Here is a 22,872-nt window from a genome sequence, read left to right on the forward strand (position 1 = left end):
TGATACTTGAATTATCCTGCAAAGCCATTTTTCAATTTGAAAACACTTTTTAATGTTTTAGCTTTGAATGTGGGACTGCAAGTTTATTCTCCTCATCATTAGACATATTTTTCATTCATTTTTAAACCAATTTTTAAAGTGTATTTAACTTTTTCGGTAAATTACTCTTTAAGTTAAAATTGTTATGCTTGGGTCTTATTGGATATTTTAAATGGCAATCGACATGAACTATCACTGTTGCCTTGGTATTGCACTGTACGTGCTCCTTCTCCTGGAACTGTCGGCAGATTTTGATCTTGTAGACCACGACATCCTCTGCCACCACCTCTCCTCCACAGCCAACTTCTCTCAAGAAGCCACTACATGGATCACCTCCTTCCTCCAAGGCAGGACCATGCAGGTATTCTCTGACCTAGCCAATGCATCACCCTCTATCATGCTATGTGGGGTGCCCCAAGGTTCCTGCCTCTCCCCCACCCTCTACAACATCTTCACCTGCCCCCTCTTCCTCATCCTTGACGCCATGGGCATCTCTTACACCAACTACGCCGACGACACACAGATCCTTCTCACTCTGACAGGCGACTATGACACGGACTCTGCTACCCTCAACAACATTTACAACACAATCCAAATGTGGATGGCTATCAACGGCCTCTGCCTTAACTCCGACAAAACTGAGCTCCTACTCGTAGGCTCCCCTGACACCATCAAGAAACTTGACGCACAGTTTAGTCACTTCACTATTGACTCAATCAGGATCCCAGTACTAGACACAGTAAAAACACTAGGCGTCTACTTAGACTCCAACCTATCCATGACCAGACAAGTAAACGCCATTGCCTCCTCAGCCGCTTACCATGCAAAACTCCTTAACGCAATCAGACCTTATCTGTCAAAAGACACTTGCACTAACATAGCCAGGACCATAACCGGCTCGCGACTTGATTACTGCAATATTCTTTTCCTTGGGACCTCCAACAAAAATCTTGAGAAGCTCCAAGTAATACAGAACAGTGCCCTACGTGCTGCACAAAGCATTGCCAAGAGAGAGCACATCACCGCTGCCAGAAAAGCGTCCCACTGGCTCCCCATAAAGGAAAGGATCTTATTCAAGGCTCTAAGCATCACCCACAAATGTGTCCATCTTGCCGCCCCAATGTACCTTTCCCAGAGGATCCACCCGGTCTCCTCCACAAGACCCACTAGGTCACCCTATGCCAGCATGCTCTCAGTACTCAGGGTAAAAAGGACCAGAGCAGGGGGCTCCAGCTTCCCGTACCTCGCTGCCGTACACTGGAACACTCTCCCTAGCTCCCTGCGCTCTGAACCCTCACTGACCGCCTTTCGGAAAGCCCTGAAAACGACCCTGTTCATCTAACAAACACATGGCCTAGCCCTCATGATTCTATTGATTCTATTGTATGATGTATTATGTGGTATATCTGATCACAGGTCACTGCCTCACTGTAACCCAAGGCACAACCTGCACACATTGTAACTAAGTCTTCCTTGCAAGTAACAGTGCCACAATGCCCCTGGGCTGTCTGCACGCTATATAAATTTAATAAATAAATAAATACGTAATGCACATTACATTTAACTGATGGGTTTCAGAGGTTATCATTAGCTACAGTATGTCTAAATGTGTTATTGTTAAGTAATCGTACAAGAATTTGTATGCTTTTGTGGCTGTGTGCCGAAAATAAAGTTATTTGAGTCACTGACTGAATAATTAATTACATTTTGTGCAGTGATAAAGATGTTCTGTCATTTCCGTGGTTAGCCTATGTTAAGCAATGCCTACATTGTGGAAATGTAACTTATCACTTCCACAACGCAGCAGGATTCATGAGCAATCTTACCAGTAACATCAAGCGTGATTTACATCAAAGACTGAACATAGAAAGAGAATAGTAGGAACTCATGAAATCTGCCAACAGACAACATTTTATCATGCTAACTAGTCAGATTCCTGGCTAATTATTATGGGCCAAGTAAAAAAAAAAAAAAGCACCAGGTTTTAATAACAATGGCTTGAACGCTCTGTGACTGAACAGGATACTACGAAGTGGATGGGAGTTCTCCCACCTGATTATACCAAAATATCTATTATATTGCATTTTCTTTTGCCCAGCTCACACAAAAACACACAAACACTCCTTGACCCCATTACATAGATCTATGAATTTCAGATGATGTAAACCTACTAGGCTGAGACACCCGCTGTTGCTTTGGGCTACTGGGCTTTTTAGGAACTGCCTTGAAAATCAGAGACAGTGGGCCTCATTCTAACCCTGGCGGTAGCCCTGCCAGAATTGCATTTTTTCTGCCACCCGTTAATGAGGAATTATCGGGTAATTCCGACATTGCCGGACCCGGTACTTCCTGCATTGCCGGGTGCCGGTGACTGTCAGTCCCCATTCCCAATTGAGACGACGGTGCCAGTCCATCCGACATGCTGCGCTCGTGGGTGCCACTCTACCCGCCAGGCCAGACCTGGCGGGCTGACAAGCGCCCGCGAGCCCAGCTCGTAGTATGGTGGTCCGGGACTATGGTGTGCTGAAATTAATCAGGTGAAAATATGTATATTTCCAAAATATTTGAGAGTTTAGGAAACTTTAAATGGTATCTTTCAACTATATTGTATTTAACTTGTATTTAATGTTTACTAGGAAAGTCCATTTTTTTTTATTATTGTGTACCACAGCATAGTTTATGTTTTTTATACTTACTGTTGGATCTTTACTGTATGGTTTACTGGAAATATTTCCGAATAAACTTAGAGATAATGATGATTTTTACATTTAATCGAGTAATGCCTAGTGAAACCTGAATATTTACGAGCATATTTGCTGCTGTCTTTGTGGGAGTGACTTGGAGACAGCCTTTCATCCGCTTGATAACTATCCAAAAATAGTTTGGACCCTGGAACTTCCTATATCACCAGTGCTGAGGAAAATGCGTGTTTCCCCTGATGTAAAAGTCAATAGCATCTGGCGGGTGGGAGCTGTCCAATCAGGAGACTGGAAATTTGGTCAGATACTCCCGATCTAGCCTGTGTTCCAAGCTGCCTGCCCAGAGGTCGGTACTGTGCCTGCATGGTCTAGAGACCCAAGCTGCTCCTCACTGATGAGGCCCAACAAGGTCGAAACATGTCTGTGGATGCTTGTGGTCTCGTACAGAAGAGATGTGACCTAGCAGTTCATGCTGGACTGCCACTTTTGTGGTGGGACCAAGCCTGATTTGCATTTGGTCTTTCCCCTTCTGTAATGGCTTGGCAGGCGAAGATTGATGGTCTGGAGGGTTTGCCCAGAGCAATGCTGGGCGTTAAGATGAATTCTAAACCTTCCAGCCATCACCTCCTGTGTCTTGCTGGCTCCTGAGCCTGCCATCTTCCCCCCACCCTCGGTTCCCTTTTTTTGTATGTTCCCAACACCCCGTCCCCAACACCACATACCTGATTGTGGTGCCCAGCACCGCTGCAGCACCTCCTCTGCCTCTTCCAGCCACCACGGAAATGGAAGAGGGACTGCGTACTGAGCCCTGCCTTCTACCACCATGGTTGCCATCTTGAAAAAGAATTTTCATTCATTGAACTGGACGCGTGCAGCGTCCCGTTCAATTATTGAAAATGCCTTTTTTGAGTAGCCCAGGTTACCGCTTTGGTAACTCTGGGTGCTAATGGCGGTCTTAATGCATTCCATGGGCTACACTGGGAACAACGTTCTGGGGCCCACGTTAATTTCCCTCGCTGCGCTTGGGACGTTTACTCAGGCTTTTGGGCCATTACCCTCGGTATGGCCTGCGGAATGGCTCAAGAACGCCACATTAGATTATTTAAGGAGGTAACAATAATTATATGTTTTTACTGATGCATGCAAACTATTAGAATTCTTTCAAGACAAATGTAGATATAAAACAACATCTTGTAAGTAACATTTCTTTCTATTATGTTTTTGTTCTAGTCCATAAATGTACAACAGCAATTTAGACTGAAATGTATATGGTTTGTATTACGGGGAGATTAATTTAAATACCCAAAGCTCTAACAAGGATAAAAATGCTTCAGGGATGCAATCTTGGATGTGTGTTCTGTGAGAAGGCCCCTGGTAGGCCAGTTAGAAGAGAAAGGGTGATCACAGTTTTAGCTACCTGTTTGTTTGAAGATCGGCTGGCAGCATTGTCCTAGTATTTTACATAATATTAACAAAAAAACAGCTTGCTGTGGATCTACAGGATGTCAATATTAAAAGGGTTAATTGTGGAATAAAAGGATATGAAACATTTTTCTAATTGCTCCCTACCGCTTTTTAGTCTAATCGCCTGGTGCACAGTGTACCAAGTACACATACAACATTCCACACTCAAAATGCAACTGAAAGAGATACGCTGCATGGCATGGAACATGCACAAGTTGTTTAGTGAAAAGAATAAAGAGAAATATGTATGTCACATGATTTGCAGCAGACATGCGTTGTGTAGTGAAACTACAAACTAGAAATAAGTAAATTGCGTGAATTAAAGCATACATGGGCAATGTAGTGAAAAGAAAATAGAGAAATATGAAAGTTGCATGATATGCAGCAGACGCATTTTGTGTAGTGAAAAGAATAAAAAGAAATATATATGTGCATGATGTAGAGCACGCTAGTGTTGTGTAGTGAAGATAATACATTGAAATATGTAAGTTGAAGTTTTGCAGCATACGTGGTTTGTGTACTGAATTAAATAAATAACAAAATCGGAGTTCCATGATACATGCAGCATAACTGGGTTGTGTAGTAAAAAGAATAAAATAACAGTTCTTAATTTTTTTTAGAGGCAGCAAATGAAAACATATAGCCCATATTATAAGGGCGTATGTCACTTGAAACATGTCCATCAATGGATGGAGAAAGGCTCCATAGGATGGATAGAAAAGCAAATTAACCCTCGTATGTTGGGCTACTTCTTTCAGAATAATGTTCTTTCCCAGAATATGAAGTGCATGCCTTTGCCAAAGCAATATTTACAGTAAAACCAAAAACTTCAGATATTTTATGGTGTGACAAGGTCCACTGCTGGGCCTCAGTGGTGACTAGTCGGGTGACCCTAAAACTCACCAGAAGGAACTCTCATATTAGAGTCAGTCACATGGCTCACATGATAGTCAAAGCTCCACATGGGAGAACCCCATTTCAAATGACCTAGATCAGTAGGGGAAGGAGTGGTAATAAAACACTACCACTCCTAGAATTCCCCACTGTGTCTAATTCAGAAACTGGACTGGATACAGAAGAGGCAATTAGGGATACTGCAGACAGACCACGATGGGGAATGCTCAGCCCCAGGAGCACCATGGGAGACCTCCCTAAACAATATTGTGTGGGGGTTTTGCAGAGCTGATCTCACACAATGACACTAGTTGATTTAAAGAAAACCCGACTGGACCAGCAAACTACACACACCATTATTGATAATGGATTGGTTGGAGAATTCAAGGAGGAGGTAGCACAGCATCACGAAATTGGAGTTGAGGAAACTATAGAAGGAAGTGGAATCCCAAAGGTGGTTAGTGAGTTTGGGGAAGTGATATGATATATGATATTTTATAGCACTCCTATACACAAGTGTTTCAAGGCACAGCGAGGAAAGGGAAGGGAACAAGGTAGGACAAGACAGCAATCTTAATAGGCCAAGTGATATTTGGATTGTGCAAGTGTAGATGAGAGGGAAGGGGAAAAGTGCCAGGGCAAGGGGAGGAGGAGAAGTGTGAGACATAGGATCAAGACACAGAAAACGAGTGTGGCCAACAGGTGGCAGTGCAGGGGTTAAGTGCAGACAACAAGTGTTAGATAAGTGCAATTAGGGGGACTGTAGTGTTGCAGATACAGTCCCAAGTGCAGGGCTGGCTGCCAGGAGGCCGTGCAAGTGTGCAACTTAGAGGGCAGGGACCTGGGTCCGTGGCTCAGCGGGTGGTCAGGTAACCAGTGCAGTATCAGACAAGAGATCAGCAAGTGGTTGAGCAAGGCCAGGAGGTGCAAAGGAGGGAGAAGTGAATGGAGAAGTATGAGGAGGTGGTTGATTGGTAGAGGAAAAAGTGGGGAAGGGAAAGAGATAGTTGAATAACATAGATGTTAGGTGAACAGGGTTGGGTTATAGGTGAGACCCTGATCAAAAAGGGTTGAAACCATGGTGGGAAGAGGCACACGCTTGTGGTGTGGTGATGAGGTGGGCAGGACCGGAGCAGAGGATAAGGCCAAGCGAGGTGGCAAAGTAATACTTGATTTGGGCCTTGTGGCCCCCTGCCTCCCAGCACCCTGCTGAACCAGAGACCTCCCCCAGTCGAGACCTGCAACTACCAAGTCGTCCAAGGAATGACTATTGATGGGGCTATGTCACGGCCATCTCATGACGAATCAGACTGCAAATACTTGGCTCAATCTTCTAATGAGCAGACAACTGCAGAAGGAGGCTTCCGGTACACCTGCAAGCTCGCAGGTAGGACTAGCATTGAGAGTTGGGCAGGAGTCTGAGGACTGTTAGTGGAAAACGTACAAGACTGCAGGAGATATTTAACAATCCCACCCCTCCTTGTGGTTAGAATAACTGCTTGGAAGTTTATGTTGGGAACCATCCTTATCATTGGGCAGTAAGGGGGACATTGACAGACACCTTTGATCCAAACCCCTTCATTATTTTGTCTCCACTGTCTAGTTTGTCCCTAATAAATCACTTCAACAAGAACCCCAATGCTTCTGTGATACTGGGGCCCATCCTGACAGAGGATCCATTGGAGAAGGAATTGAAATGGCAGAAGACATCTGACACTAGGGAAACAATGCCCAGGCTGCAAATTCACCTGAATGCACAACAACTTTAAAGACCTCCCAAGGATCAAATTAGACCAATGTGAGATAGCACCCAAACTGTTTAAAACATTTCATCATTTCCAAGCAACATAGTTGGTGTGAATTCAAAACATAAATGTGCCAACATTATGTCACCAGAGGTATAGAACAGCATAGATTGAGAGCAGAAGCACATCTAAAGATGAATGCATAATGGGGAGGCATATTCTGATTTAAGCCTACATCATGATCCACATAAGACCAACATTCCCAAGACCTGTTTAAGGCTTTAAGATGTGTTGAAAAAAGCAGCAGAGGATCTGGTCCTATGTACACATTTTAGGCCAACAAATTACTCGAAGGTGCAAAGGAAACAATTTGCCCATTGGTGGGGGAAGTAATGATAGTAATACATTACCTCAATAGCTAAAGAAAGCACATTTTATTTTACAATCTTTCTACAAGTATAAAATACCTTGGATGCCCAATCAAATTGGGCTTTAGCAATGAATTACCATTGCAAAGTTATCAGTCATTCTTTGAACACTTACAATTTTGTTTACTGTGATATATGTACAAGAGGTTTGCAAACCTAAATGTTAACCAACTAAAGTATATTTTCATCAAGGGTGTATTTCCAAAGTTCTAAACAGATGATATTCATACCAGAACCAAGAGATTTTTTCAACAATGATCGGTTCAATATATTATAAATTACCTCAATCATGCTACCTGGTAGAATCAGTGGTTTTTCATTACATTTTTCAATAAATTACAAGTCTATATAAAAGTTTGCCATTTAATTTTCAGTCAATCAATATTAGGCTGCAGGTCGTAATAAAGTACCAAACCAAAAATAGGAGTGCGCAGGAGTGAGGGAGTTCCGCCTACCAAACTCCAAACCTTTCCTTACAATATTATTATCCTCCTGCTCTTCATTGAGAAAATAAATGTACAATAACATTTTCAGAAAATGCAACCCACTCTCATTCTCACCCCAGCACTTAGCCAATGTGAAAACCATAATTCTCAAATTAAGGCTATCAACAGTTAACCATCTGTACTGGAATACCCTTTTGAAATGTGATGAGAAGGTCCATAACTAATTCAGGATGTGGTTTCTTATCCCCAACATGAACTATGGTGCTACTGTAGCTGCACTGACTGGTGAAAGACACAATACTTCCTGCTTTGCCCGGTAAAGCCAAAGGGGGTAGTGGGTTACCGACTACTGGAGTGGCATTCAGTTTATTAGGTGTCTTCAAGACTGCAGGGTCCATGAAAGACTGTATAAGCTCTTCCTCATCTTCGGGAGAGAAAATTGTGCATTAAAAATTAAACAAGGATCAGACTACACAAAGAGAGCACAACATTGGGAGAATAAGCATCTGTCACGCAATAAACCTGATCAAGGATGCAAATTAACGTGTTAGTCAAGCTAGGAATGAAAGGCCATAATATGTTTTTGTGGAATGCAGTATTCTGTGGGGAGACTCAGAGGCAATTGCTACAAATCTGGTGCATGTGTGGGATGCAGGTATGTACTGCACACCTGGGAGACAATGCTCAATAAAGGGGGATTTTTACCACAAAGTGTCCTAGAAACCATACTGGCCTATAAGTGCATTTCACCTAACGGCTAGGTTTTTACAAATCTAAAGTGAAATCAGGGGATGCAGAAAGCTAAAGCTCTAGTTTAAAATGGAACTCCATCTCTAAAAGTGCAAAGAGGCCAGAACGGATCAGAAATATGGTCAATCTACCCCCTTACACCCACCCCGCAGGGGAGGCAGCCAGTGCTACAAAGGCATTTGTTTTAAAATTCAGAAATCAAGTGATAGGATGTTGCCAAGTATTTTGAATGGCAAGTTTATGCAGGCTCCCTACTGTACCTGAACAATGGAGCCACAATTAACTTTCTGTGTTCAAAGACCCAATGTGCAAAAATATTTTCTAATTGAACAGTGTACTCATTTCTTGCACAACGGTCAGATTATTGAACAAAGCACATAATAATTTGGTGGACTTTAAATAGTATTTTACAATGTAAATTCATGGAAAAGCAATGGTTTTGTATTTGGTTGAATAACATTCATATTAATTTTAACAGCCATATATTCTGCTGACTTTATGTTTACCGTGGTTTGAACACAAAGCAACCCAGCCCCCACCATTTGGACTAATCTGCCAAGGATTCTTTAAAAGACAAGCTAAAATACCAAAAGAAATGATATTTGCAGAGTGGATGGAGATTCATCAGATGGTTGCAGCCTGTTTCCTCTTTATTGTCAGCATCATTAGCTGGCACCTTTTGAACTCTGCAAAGCAATACAATTTGCCATGTGTAACGCTAGCACAGTAGAACAAAGCAGGCCTGTCATCTCATTTTGAATCAATCATTTACTGAACCCATTTCATTTTGTGAGTCATGTGCAGAAGCATGAGATGTTGCTCATGGGGCATGATTTGAATATTACTGTATGAGTGGAAACACTTTTGGCTCATAACACTGGAACTGACTTACAAACATGTGATTGGGAGTGTTCCAAAGCTAACTAGTCTCCTCTTTAATTGGATTCAAAATTAGCATTTCCTAGGAGTATTCAAATTATTAAAATGAAGAATATGCATTACACAAATGAATGTCGCATGTGCAAGTGTGCATATGTGATGACACACTACAGCAATCCATATTTCAGTGGCAGTTTGTTACAGTGAATTATGGAACAAAAAACGAATTTGCAGTAACACGCATTAGGAGTAGATTGGGCCCCCACCCCTTTTTGGTCACAAATATAGAAATTGAAAGCATTCAATGAAGATTGGGGGTGTGTATTATATAGGAGTGTCTGTCTATAAAACATGCAAATGGAAAGATCAGGGGAACCACAAAGTCTGACATAAGCATGAGAATATTTGACACTTTAAAAAGTGGGAGAACACAGGGAATCGAATTCGGACATTGAAAAAGATGCAAGAAAGAACATCACCCATTCCTATTGAATGGATGAATTAATGAGACAGACCAATTTAAAAGCCTCAGATTGGAAGATCACTAGTCTAAGGAGATGAGTCTTGTCTACAAGAGAACCTGCAGAGAAGGTAATCTGAGGCAGTCCTGACTTAATGGATGCTGATCAAGAGGGGCCTGCTGCCTGAGAATTCACTTGGAACATTTGATGGTTTTTGCTGGCTATGCACCTCTACAGAAAAATACAAACTGAGTATGATAATTCCGCTAATGAAACGATAGCAGCTCTCTAGCCATCATTTTAATTTTCCTGCTAAATCCAAGAAAGGCGGTTGGTTTGGGAAGTGAATATAAAAAAATACATTGATTAAATGGCAAATGCACTGTGCATTCTCACTGCATTTAAAATAAAGTGGGATGTAATTTCAATCCAACACAAAATACAATTCTGAGCTATGACACTAACAGCATTTCATGGCATATGCGTACAGTTCTTTGTAAATTATAATCACACTAAACCGTACCCAAAGTGTTTTCACAGAAATAGTTAACATAAGGCTGTCATATGGAGACAAGTCTGATAATATCTGTTCTGTAAAGCCCATATATCTAGTCAATAAAGAATGAAAACATTGTGTCATTTCTACTCCCTTAAAAATTATATGACTGTAAATCCCATATACCCCTCAATCTTAAAAATGCACAGTGGGACTCTATTAATGATATGAGAAGGGAGAAACACTTAACCTGTTGAGTAAACCTATCAAATCGTTATCTTTTGTATTTCCCCTTCCCCCAGTCTGGGGTTCTATCCATCTTTTCCTCTCCCTGTTGGCGTTCAAACCATTCTCCTTGGTTGGTTGTGCAGACTGACATTTTGTGCATTCTAAAATATAGCATTGTTTTTAAGACTCAAACTGCAGAATTTGTATACAATTAATTTTCGCCTGCAATTAAATTGCATGCACATAAATTAGCAACTCATAACCCACCATTTACACTGGAGAGCAAATAAGTGGAGAGATCTATTTTAACGTCACTTTTGCTCTCTCCCCCCACTACTTATCTGTGCTCTCGCCACACTGGGGCTTGTGTCCCAGTCCCTCTCTCCACTCTGGGGTTTCTCCGTGTGCTTCCATTCTAAAGATTTCTTCTGTACTTCTGCCCACTCTGGAGCATCTGGGTTCCTTCCCGCTTTTCTCTGCCTTGGTTTCTCAGATCATTCCTCGGTTTGGGGCTTGTCTTTGTCTTTATCCCCACTCTTGGGTTCCGTGAATGTTTCCCGGATTAGGGGTTTGTCTCGGTCTTCTCTCATCACACTGGAGATTCTCTGTTTTTGCCCCACACCAGGACTTCTTTCTGTTTTTTTCCCTATTCTGGGGCTCTTCTCCTTTATACTCCCCACTCTGTGATATTCTCAGTTTCTACCCACTCTGGGGTCCTTCTCCTTCATACTCCCTACTCTGAGGTGTTCCCAACATTTGCCCACTCTGGAGACTGTCTCCTTCCTACTTGATACTCTGGGGTTCCTTACTTTGGCCTTAAAGCCTGCCTCCTGTTCCTCGGAAGGCACCACACACCTGTATCTTACTTACACCACTCCCTGGAAGGGCTATTTTAGCTGACTGTCTCTCATCTCGCCACAGAGACGCTTACCCGACTACTAAACTGACTCTGCAGCTGTGGGCATCTCCTCCAGGTTCCCACTTACCGATTGTGGGAACTTGTGAGCGGTTCCTCCTCCAGGCTCTTTCTTGGTCCGCAGAGGTACTCCATTCTCACTCAGGTTGCCACAACCCACACTGGTTTCTTTCCCACTGGGCCGCGTTGCACTCACCTAGCGTGGACCTACAGGTGAGACGCCCCACCTGGCGTACCGCCTCTCCAAGGATCCCTCCTCTTAATGTGTGTTGCAGCATAATTAAAGCCCACCGGCTGTGTGAATACTTGTTCCTGATTGGTTGCTTGCCTGATGCGACTTCAGAAGGATGGGTTTTTCGAATGTACTGCTATTTTCCCAAAAGAGAATGAAATGAAGTTTGAGTCAAAAGCCGAGCCAGCCATTATTGTCACACATTTTAGCTCCTGCCTACCCCATAAAGGTGTAAGTCTCGGAGGGGAAGGGTGGTAATCCTACTTACCCTGTCCCCTAGAGGGTGTTAAGCTTAGTAGGCTCAGCATCCTACTCCCAAAAGGGGTGAGGGTTTGGCTTTCCCTTGCAGAGAGGTGACCAACTCCTCGGATTGGTCACAAGGGATTGTCAATTAACGTTTGAAGTGATTTCTACAAAACGCTTTTTGAGGAAGGTGCAGCTGTTTTTGTTTTCTGGGGGTTTCAGGAAAGGGGTTACATCACTAACACCTGTATTGAAGGATGCCTAAAATAAGTGAGAAGGTTTCTAGCAGGGGTGCTTTGGACAGCCATTTGCTTCCCTGTGCTTGCACCCTGACCAGGATCATACTGTCCCTTGTGCCGGATTCTATGAGAAGGCTAAGATATAGGATTGGTTAAACAAAAATGCTGAAGCGGAACACCTGACAGAGAGGAAGATGTCAGTTTAGGAGCTTAGCTCCTTTAACTGGAACCTTTTAAAGGACCATATTTACTCCCAATTCTCCTAATCCCGCACCTGCATAGAGGCACATATCACTGCCAACTCCCAACGGAAAGCAGAAACTAGAAACCCCCAGCATCTAATAAAATATAGGAAGCCCATGCATGGTCTGAAAATGAGATGCTGATGATGAAGTGCAAAATATAGCAAGATGCAAAAGATATTAAGATCACAATGGTTAATATCAGTGAGGATTTGAGAAGTCTATGCTGCACATTGGGCACAATTGATAGATGGCTAACATACTGTCAGAGTGAACTGAAATACAACAGCAAGGCATACATGGAGTTCCAAGGAGCAGCAGAAATAGTGAGGGATCATTGTTTAAGAGAGAAAGCAGGGATTGACAGAAAAGCCTCGGAACTAAAGGGTTGCCCAAAAAGGTGGAAGGTGCTGAGGCATCTACTGGAGCATTCCCGAGCTTTGTAAACAACCTGCTCCAAAGCATAATGGAGACAAAGCCAAAAATACTCAGCAAGCCCTCCCCCAGGATATTCATTGATATCCTTTATGAGGTTTGACTAAAATAAAGGAGATAGACAGGAAGCAATAAAGAGGGCAAGATTCAAATGGGAAGTATATAATATCTTATTTTTCCCAGCTCGTGGAAAAGAAGAGGGTGAATGCATGAAGAAACAATGCAAATAGTAATGGAGGAGGATAGCAAAAAGAAGACAATAACAAGTTAGACAGCTATAGGAGTCTAACTTTAATTTAGCAGATTTTGCAATTTTCTAATATGATGGTAACATGAGCACATTTGGATACTTCATTCTAAGCAAACAAAGCCTTTATGTGCCTTATGTGTAAAATGTTAGCTTTTTAAAATCTGCATTATATTAGGTTCCACTCCAGGAACATATATGTTGTTAATGCACATTTAGCACTCAATGCTTGTGGTTGGGAAAATCTCTGCTTTAGACTATAAATATCGTAAGGTCAGTGACACACTACACCCAAGGAGAAATTTCATAACACCCTCGCAAGTGGTGGTAACGGGTCGAGAGTCATCACAACCGGGAGAGTTATCTCTCAAAATTTAACAGACTGTGCCACATTTTCAAACGACATGTTCTTCTTTAAAAAAAAATGCTCTGCCCGTCTTTTGAACTTATTTATTCGTTCAAAACAGCCCATTATCTTGCAATTCAACCTTATTTGACATTGGTATATTTTTTGTTATGTATCTCTTTTCATATAAATGTCTTGAGATCAATTCTGTAGCATAGTGAAGCAATAATAAGGAGACATAAGGACACCTGATGAAACCATCACAAAGATAGTTAAACATGTCAAGGAATAAAGTAATTTACAAATGTGTCAATTGATGCAAACACAAGGAATAAAGTGTTGGACCACAAATGTTTAAACCATCAACAACCATATCAAGAACAAACTCAATGATTATAATAATTGTATTTAAAAAAAAGTGAATTAGTCACAATCTCAATTGTAAATAAACAATGTTCATCAGTAGAATGCATCTTTTAAACATAGCAAGAAAAGCAGAAATACAATTACTAACAAGTATTTGTGTTTTTTCTTACTGGTCAGTGACCTAATTAATATGGATAGGACCAAAAACACACCCAGATAAATGTTATTCATTTCAATGCCTTTGAGCTAGAAAAGCAAGGAAACCCATAGTAACTGTTATTTATGCATAGATACTCCGATAAATGGGCTGGTGTACTAGGTGTATAATAGGACCTGTACCTGTTAACTATTTTACATATGTATTTGTTAACCATTTTAGTTAATACACGTTTTTAGTTTAAAAGAAAAACAACAAAAACAGTGTTTTAATTGTTTTAAACACATACAAGAAAATGCCTTGAAATGTGCACAAGACCACACAACTGTGGTTGTAATTCGATAAATAAAATTAATATTTGTTCACTTTTTCTTATGCAATCATTACATCAAGGGCCAAGTTATATAGCCTTATGCTGTTAGAGGTTTCCTGGTTATAAAATTTGGCAGTATCAATTTACAAAGTACATATTTTGCATGTATAATGGAAAAATAAATCATGTTTGGAGGGTGTCACCCCTCCACAGCAAACAACCCCCTAAGAAGACTCATCAGTGTGAAAAAAAGATTGTAAAATAGTAGGAATTGCAAACTGTTGCATTCTGAAATGTACTATGAGGAATGAGAACCCCTTGCATTTAGTGGAGTAAGGAGTTTCACTGTGGCCTGAGCATAGGAAGGTGAATGAACATAAACTGATCAGAAGTCGACCATGGCAGCCAGATGAAGGGGAAGAGGCGGGATTCGGAATATGGTGGGAAAGTTCAGGTCGGTTAGAAGGAAAGTAATTGGTAGAACGGCTGGGAAGGGGGCTGTGGTTTGAGTGACAAGGGAAAGACAGGGGCCCTGTGGGTGTACTAAGAAGCAAGTAGGAGGAGGGAGAAAAGGGGTCTGACCCAACTTGCAAGAAATACCAAATTGGCCTCAGCGCAATTACATTTTCTCAAAAATGTTCATTGAGCGATGGTCACATACAACCATTTGGATTGGTACAAATTGGCATTGACTCTGATCACTGCTTTTGAAAACGTTACTCTACTATTTGGGCTATACTAATTGAAAGAAGAACATTCAGGATTTGCAACGGATGCTATTAAAATGAGTTAGACAAAGACAATTGCATTGTTTCTGCCTGAAGGCTAACACTGTAAATGTGCCGAGCTAGCAGTAAACAAGTTTCAGAAACCCACATTAAGATTGTTTTGCCTATGTTAAATGACAGTCATGAAAGTAGGAACCTGTTCTTTTGTAACACTGTTATGGACATTCTTACAGAAAGAATTCCCAAAATAAAATGTAATACCTCGACATCTTTTCATGGTGATATCAGCGCTTTTCTGCTTTTCAAAGACAGTCAGGCTTAAGGGTTCACATTTCCTCTTCCCAGAAACAGGCACACTACAACTCTCTAAATATCTGCAGATGTGAGAAAGATAACACCAATGTAAGGGCAAAACAGAGCAAGTAGTCAAAAGGGCAGATGAGACATTTAATTAATGAGTCACACTATACTGGACAATTTTAATTCCCCCTGCTTTAAAAATATACTTTACAAATAAAACACCTAGATAACCATAATTTTGATGCAGTCATCTAGTGGGAAGAAGATATTTGATCAATACTAAAATCAGTGCCTAACTTCTTTCTAGTTTTTTAATTTGTCTTGTAGCAATCAACATTATCTAATTAATCAATAGCAAAATGTAAGACATATGTACATGTTTACATGTGTTACTGGCCTAAGTTTCTTTAATAAAGTCATGATTTGATCTGTCTTCTGTATGTTTAAACAAAGGTTTAGAAGGGTTACTTACAGGTTTGGACAAAATTAGGAGAATGCATTGTAAAACTGCAACAGTAAAGATTGGAGTATCATAGGGTTCAACAGTGTGGGTATTATTTTGGAAATATCAGTCTAGGTTTCCTCCCCAGCCTAGGTAATCAATTCATAGTCACTAATAGACATGGGGCCTCATTACGACCCTGGCGGATGGGCCATGGTGCTAATAGCACCACGGTCCATTCCGGTAACTCTCCGACTCCTCCATGGCGGAATGGGGAATTACCACCCCATTCCGAGGTTGGCAGAGTGGTAATTCCCCCTTCCGCCATGGCCCTTCCCCATTCCCATTTTTGCCCCATAGGGCATAATGGGAATGGGGAAGGCGCTAAGTACGGTGCCGCAAATTGCGGCACCGTACTTAGCACCAAGGTCCCTTTGCGGCATGGTTTTTAACGCCTGCAAAAAGCAGGCGTTAAAATCACCATCCCGCAAAGGGACCTTGTAATCAAGCGTTAAGGGTCGGCACCGTTTACGGCGCCGTAAAACCCTTAACGCCTGACTCGTAATGAGGCCCATGATGTTTTTAATGTCCCAGTAATTTTTTCTTCTACTGTTGATCAGTAGTCTCGGGTCCTCTGCTTCTAATCCAGGGTGCTTGGGAGACCCCTTTTCCTATGTCTCCAGGGCCCATGCGCATTCGCATGCCTGGGCTGAATAGAGGTAGAGGCTCAGGAAGGGAAATGGTTAAAAAAACAGAGCTTCCACAAAGGGAGTAATAACCTGAGTTTACCTATAGGCTTTCCTTCAGATTTCTTGCCACCTACCTTTCTCTGGTTCCTGGGTTCATTTGCCATCCTAACCTTCTACCTCGCTGGGAAGCAATAATCTCATACCAAGGGGGATCTCTCCTGGACCTCCTGTCCCCTAATCTCCAATATGTTGCTCCTCCGATTCACCTTCAATGCTTTACCACATGTGCAAACCTCCACCCTTTTCTCGATCCTTCACCTCCTCGCTATCAATATTTCCTTATCTTTACCTAAAACCATCTTTACAGGCCCTTCTCTAATGGGCTCCTTAATACAGTGTCTAGCTTTGCTTCTTCTACCACCTCTTGGTCTTGCCTGCCTTCCTCCTCATTAGTATCTCCACGCTTTTAATTGTGCCTCCTTCCCTCAGATGTTTTATTCTTCTCTCTCCTGTCTATCACTCTCTCTCACTTTCTCTGTCTCTATCCCCCCTCTCCCTCTCTCTTGCTCTCCTCCAGCTTTCTTGTGTCTCCTTCCAACCTCCTCCTTGTGCCTCTTCCCCTCTTGCTTGAACGTTTCACCCTAAATATCCTGAATATCTCCCCTACAACCACCTTCTCAATAATCGTTTCCCCATATTTGATGGTCTAGTTCACTTTCTCCTGAATATCTCTTTCAACCTCCCCTCACCTCACCACCTCATCCACCTATCTCTGGTATAATTATTGGTCACCCAACCATAAAATGTGAGATCATTAAATCAGAAAATATATAAAATCATCAGGCAGCACTGAGATAAGCTGATGTTGACAGATGTGAGGAATCTGAGGGCATCCTCACTTCTTTCCCCAATATATCCTCCCCCCAGGTGGCCAGGGAAAGGCTGTTGTTTTTGGATCCTTACCCTGGGAGTGGATATGCGAGGTGGGATCACCTGGGTGGAGGGGACTTGGGGGGTCGGGAGGAGGCACCCTTGGGTGAGACACGGTATCCTTCATTTCCCTTTTTACAATAAGTCCACCATTTCCCAAGCCTTTATAGGCTGTTGTCAATCCCTTCCATGGTTTAACCGAAGATCATTCCCTAAGAAACACCACTATGGAGGGATGCAGTACCGAGATTGTCACATAATGAATGAACATTGCCTACACCGGATGCCATGGGGATGGTATAAATAGCCCGCTCAGGTGAGGCTAGGAAGAAGAGAATTACGTATGGAATGCTTGCCAAAGAAGCTAGAGGTGAAGCCAGAGAGACGCATGCCTGAAGCGCCTACAAGCTGCAGAGTCGTTGCAGTGGAAGCTGATTGTGGCGGTAGCATTAGCGAGGTCACTGGAAGCAGAGCCGGTCTGCATACTTCCTGGAGTCAGGGAGACTCGCTCTCCATACAGCCAAGGAGGATAGGCATTCCGAGCCAGGAGTAGTGACCGCCACAGCGAGCCTGCTGACACGGAGAGCACCTGGAGACAACGACCCGTTGAGTCCGAGAAGCCTGAGTGACTACAGGATGCTGAGGTGTAGACCGCGTCGTTGCTGCAGGTCGGGTCACTTGTGAGTGAGTGAGAGACTGTTTGGGCGATATAAATGCCGGTCAAGTTTGAACTCAGTCAAATTGCTGAATACTTTTGATAACGATAAGGAGAGAAAGCTACAAACTTGAAAACTAATATTTGAAACCTGCTTCATAAACTAGTGTTGTAAGAACTGTACACATCTCTTTACAAGGGAATCCTGGGTTTTAAGTGAGAACACCTTTATATATAGAATGTGTGCTCCAGAAGAGTACCAAAACCCCAAAACGACTTGTGCTTCACTTTGTCAAAATGTGTGCTGCTTACCTGATAACGCTGTCAAGGCAGTTGATCTGCTGGTAGGAGTATGCAGATAGTTTACAGGTCAGACCAGTGGACACCATGGTGCTCTGAGCTGTGTTGCATGCAGCATCCCTTTCAATGTACTTAATGAAATCACTCGTTTGTTCATTAAAATCATTGTTCTTCTCTGTATCCCATACCCTCCTATCAGGTAATTCTAAAACAAAAGAAATGGTCTCACACTTCATGCTGTTCTGTAATGTATAAAATATCAGTGATCCCTACACAAAACCATGCACCATTTAATGTACTCTCATAGCATTGGCTAACCAATTGTTGTATGTAGTGGGTAGTGTTAAATTTTATCCCCATTCTATGGAACTCTAGGTCCTAAAAGATTTAGGTGAGCAGTACTATGGACTAACATAATCGTATCCTGCACCCTAGCAGTGACACCCAGCTTCACATCAGGAATGTTACTGTCCATTGTAGTTCAGAGGATCCCACAGTATGCAGCTCATCACACATGGCCCCTATCCAAACAGTTATCCATCAGCAAAGATCTCTCATTCGATAAATATTACTGTCTCCCACACAAACCAGCACGAGCAAGACACTCATGGCCCTGTAGTTTTTAGTCAAGCAAAGGGTGGAGAAATCTGATGCTCGGTAAGACAACGGCACAATTGCACCACAATATGTGGTTGTATTGTAGTACAAATGGGCTAGTTGGAGTATTAAGTGTCAGAGAACTTTTCTAGGATGTCACTAATAAAATATAATGACGGATGATTAATGGCAAAGGCAATTTTGGGGTAACTGTGATGAAAAACATAAGCATCTGGTAGAAAGAGGGGCCTTAGCAACCACACCAACTTTCAGTTAAACAAGGCCAGTTATGTAAAGTGGCATTAACTTGAAACCAGTGCCATCTTGACAGCTGATTCCTTATAAATGTCAGTGCAAAAAACAAGTAGCATTAATGATACATCAAGAGAATTGGGACAGGTGTGGTAGTAATACAAACATTAAAGAATACAAATCATGAAAAGGATGTGTGTATCTCTTTCGCTGTTGACAGTGTCGCACCAAGCATAGTTTGTTCCAGCTTATCTTTATATTTTGAAAATCTATCATAAGATAAAAGTGTGCCACACATTTCATTGAAATGGTGTATAGAGCAGTGTGCTGCAGAAAGGAGTGGCAGGAAGCCAGCAAATTAAACATCTGTGTGAGTACTTTGAATACTGTGTTCTTCCCCTGTGATGAGTGTTTCTGATATAATGTGTGCATGAATACTCACAAAGTAGTATGTGTGATTATTTGTAAGAATTTGAAATAGTTTTTTGGGATAATAATGAACCACAGACACCACATTGCGAATTCACATAATCATTTCAGTTGTAGTGAAATGTAGTGATAGTGCAGTCATAACATTAAGTGCGGGAGGAAGGGGAGTTCATGGCTGGGTATCCCTGCAGATAGTGTAGTTGGAGGGGTTTATCAACTACACTATCTGTAGTGTAGTTGATGGAAGGGATCTATGAGGTTCATGGAAGGGATCTATGAGTTTTCCCCGAATTCTTTAGCCCAATTACATTTCACCTATTTTTCTTTTTACTGTTTTTGCTGGGTTCCTTACCGCACAAAATGGGGGGGGGGACGCCCATTGCCTTCCCACACCCCACCCTTTCTATATACCTAACATAAACCCACCAACTATCTTTATTTGCATTGAAAAAAGTTAAAACTGCAATTTCGGTCAAATGGTTGATTTGTAAAAGTGGGGAATACCCATTGAAATGGATACACTTGGATCAGAGGTGGGGGGTCGCCAGTGTAACATTCACAAGAAGGTACAATTACTAGATGCTGAGCTGAGGTCTGAAGGTGGTGATATTGTGCTTGGTTAGAAAGTAGAAGTGAAAGTTAGGAGAGAGAGAGGTTATGTCCTGCGGGAGATATGCAGTGTGAGGATGAGAACAGCAGACTATCTTTCTTTCAGAGAAGATCCGAGTCATAGCCAGTGGAGGGCTTTGCTGAGTACCGTTATTTACATAATTCTGAAGTGGAAGGGAGGGCAAGCTGACATGGAATTGGAGAGAAGAGGGCATCAAAGGATTCCTAATGTTGCAATTAACTTGTCATTTCGGTAGTTCAATTGTTCCCACTGGAATGCACACAGCATAAAGAGTTTTGCCTCAAACAATTTTGCTTTTGTCTGCTAGATTTATTTTGATTAACGCTTTTAGACTTTTTCACAACTACAATGCAAATACTGTATTTAACTGCACCATATTACATCATTATGAAAACATACTAAACAGAGTTAGAACATCTTCTAGCTATACATGTTTTTATTATCCTGCAAAACACACATGAAGAGAAAAAATAACCAAATCTAAAAGGAGGATAAAAACAGTGTGTTAGATGTGTCTCTACACTGTGTAACATCATTCAATATCAAAACAGGTGACTGGCATTTACTGCAATGTTGCATAGACCATTTACAGTAAGCACAAAACAAGTGTTAGAAAAAGTCAAATTTTTCTCAGAAAAGGCACATCTTTACCCATGTACGTACTAACTTTATGGCTGACATTTGGTTTAAAGTACAAATAAAAGTACATATCCACAAAAGCATGACACGCCATCAATACAATACATCTTACAAAAACAACAATTAAAAACAAAGTTAAAAGTTAAAACTTAAGAGCACAGTGTAAACAAGTACACAGGTATTCTTCACATCAATTAATCAAATTCATATGTCTTTTTTGCAACTGCCAGGCACAGTCAATGTAATTAGACACCGGATGTATCACATCCTAGTCGATTGAGGTTCTAAAAAATACTACAGCCTCAAAAGAGAGATTTTATGACTAACTATAAAAGGAACAAGACATTCTGAGCGATAGTTTCCAGCCCTGAAGGGTATAAGGTGCAAGTTGTCAAATTGTACTGCTGCCATTTTCCCACAACGCTTGTAGAGGCACAATATCAAGGCAAAAGCACTCTTTACCCATGTTTTTCATACCTGCAATAGGCCTCTTCTTAAGTTGTAATTTTGCTCGGGAATCAATGAACACCTGTTGTCCTTGATTCTTGACTATGTGCACATCTTTGCAGATTTCCTGAAGAGTGCTCTAGAAGGACAGAAATTAGTCATTCTTTGAAACAAAGTTACCTTTACTAGGTACCCCAGCACTCTTAAGTATGGAGATGTAATCACATTACCACTTTATGTGGTATGTCAGTGTCATGGAAGGAATGGGAACCTGTGAACAATGGTGTAAACATTAAAGATGAGTGGCCTGCTGCTACTACACAGCCTTGCCATGACCCAAACTCCTCCATCAAATGAGAGCTTCACACTTAGCTTTCAAAATCTGTTACTCAGTGGGCTAAAGGAAACAAGGCCGGAGTTAGGCTAATAGTGTTAGGTGGGTTGGTGATGTGGAGATGCACATGGATCAACAGTACTCTTCATGGCATGATTAGTCACCCATTTATAGTACCGAGAGAGAAATATCTCACTCCACCTCAGGCAAAAGATACTAAACTGAGAGGTGTGAGGCATGTGCACCTCAACCAAGTGACAGATATAGGTCAACGATACCACAATGGAATCTGCTTACTAGAAATGAAACATAGAACATGTGCTTCCCACAAGGGATCACATGAGCAGCAGGATATGTTTGATGAGAAATTGTGAACACATCCCTAGGCTCCAAAAAGATCACTGTCTTTCCGTGCTTCCAGTTATTGCAAATAAGCTATGCCTCCTTGTGTGGTTGAACTGGGTCTAAAGGGCAGAACGTTGAAGTGGCCTAAATGGTGTTTTTCACAATCAACTGCAAAAACGTAACACTGCCTTCTGGCAATTACGTACAGGTCAGCAGGCTTTTATTCATTAGAATACAAAATAGCTTCCCCTAGGTTTGGTGAGCTCTGTATGTGTAAAGTTAGCTCAATACATTACTCCTTTCTAACGAATGTGTGGAATACTCACAGATTTCGATACAAGGCAAGATGATCGAACCACTGGATCTTCCTTCTCCAGATCAGCTTTTAACTTTATTCCCTTCAGCCATACAAAACAACCCATGAGCATCTAAATCACACCAGCATGTAAGGAAGGCATGGTATCAACAGTAAGACAGACAAGTGACCACAGTTCAACTGTTTTTATCTAACTTCAACAAGGGCGTGATGAATGCCTATCTAATCCTAAATCTACAGATGGGAGCAATCTACGACCATAAAATAATAATAATAATGTAGTACTAGTGGAGTCTCGTCAAAATAAAAGGGCATATACTAAAGCTATTGCAAATCCTTACCTCTAAATACAAATAGTGTGGGGGTAGTGTTTATGACAAAGAAAGAAGTATTCACAAAAATGATATGTCAGGATGTTCAGGCCATTGCCCTCCCTTCCCCACATTTCCAGCACAGGACAAGGCGGTTCACTCGAGCATAGCACACTCTCTGGCTTCTTCGGCAGGAGGATACAGTTCCATAACCAGCATCAGGACCTTCTGCGCCCAAGTCTCTTTATTAATCAAAGTATTT

General features: G+C 41.7%; 1 protein-coding gene across 1 annotated transcript in view; it reads right to left on the bottom strand.

Annotated features, from left to right (window-relative positions):
* The window catches only part of LOC138492881 (period circadian protein homolog 2-like), a 344,827-nt gene that overhangs the window by 186,439 nt on the left and 135,516 nt on the right, over positions 1 to 22,872 (bottom strand). Inside the window, 4 exon segments of the mRNA XM_069620199.1 lie at positions 7,906 to 8,139; positions 15,255 to 15,367; positions 18,322 to 18,514; positions 21,335 to 21,443. Coding sequence (XP_069476300.1) covers positions 7,906 to 8,139; positions 15,255 to 15,367; positions 18,322 to 18,514; positions 21,335 to 21,443 — 649 coding nt within the window.

The sequence above is a fragment of the Ambystoma mexicanum genome, chromosome 10 (assembly GCF_040938575.1).
Source record: "Ambystoma mexicanum isolate Mex_15411 chromosome 10, UKY_AmexF1_1, whole genome shotgun sequence".
Taxonomy (NCBI): domain Eukaryota; kingdom Metazoa; phylum Chordata; class Amphibia; order Caudata; family Ambystomatidae; genus Ambystoma; species Ambystoma mexicanum.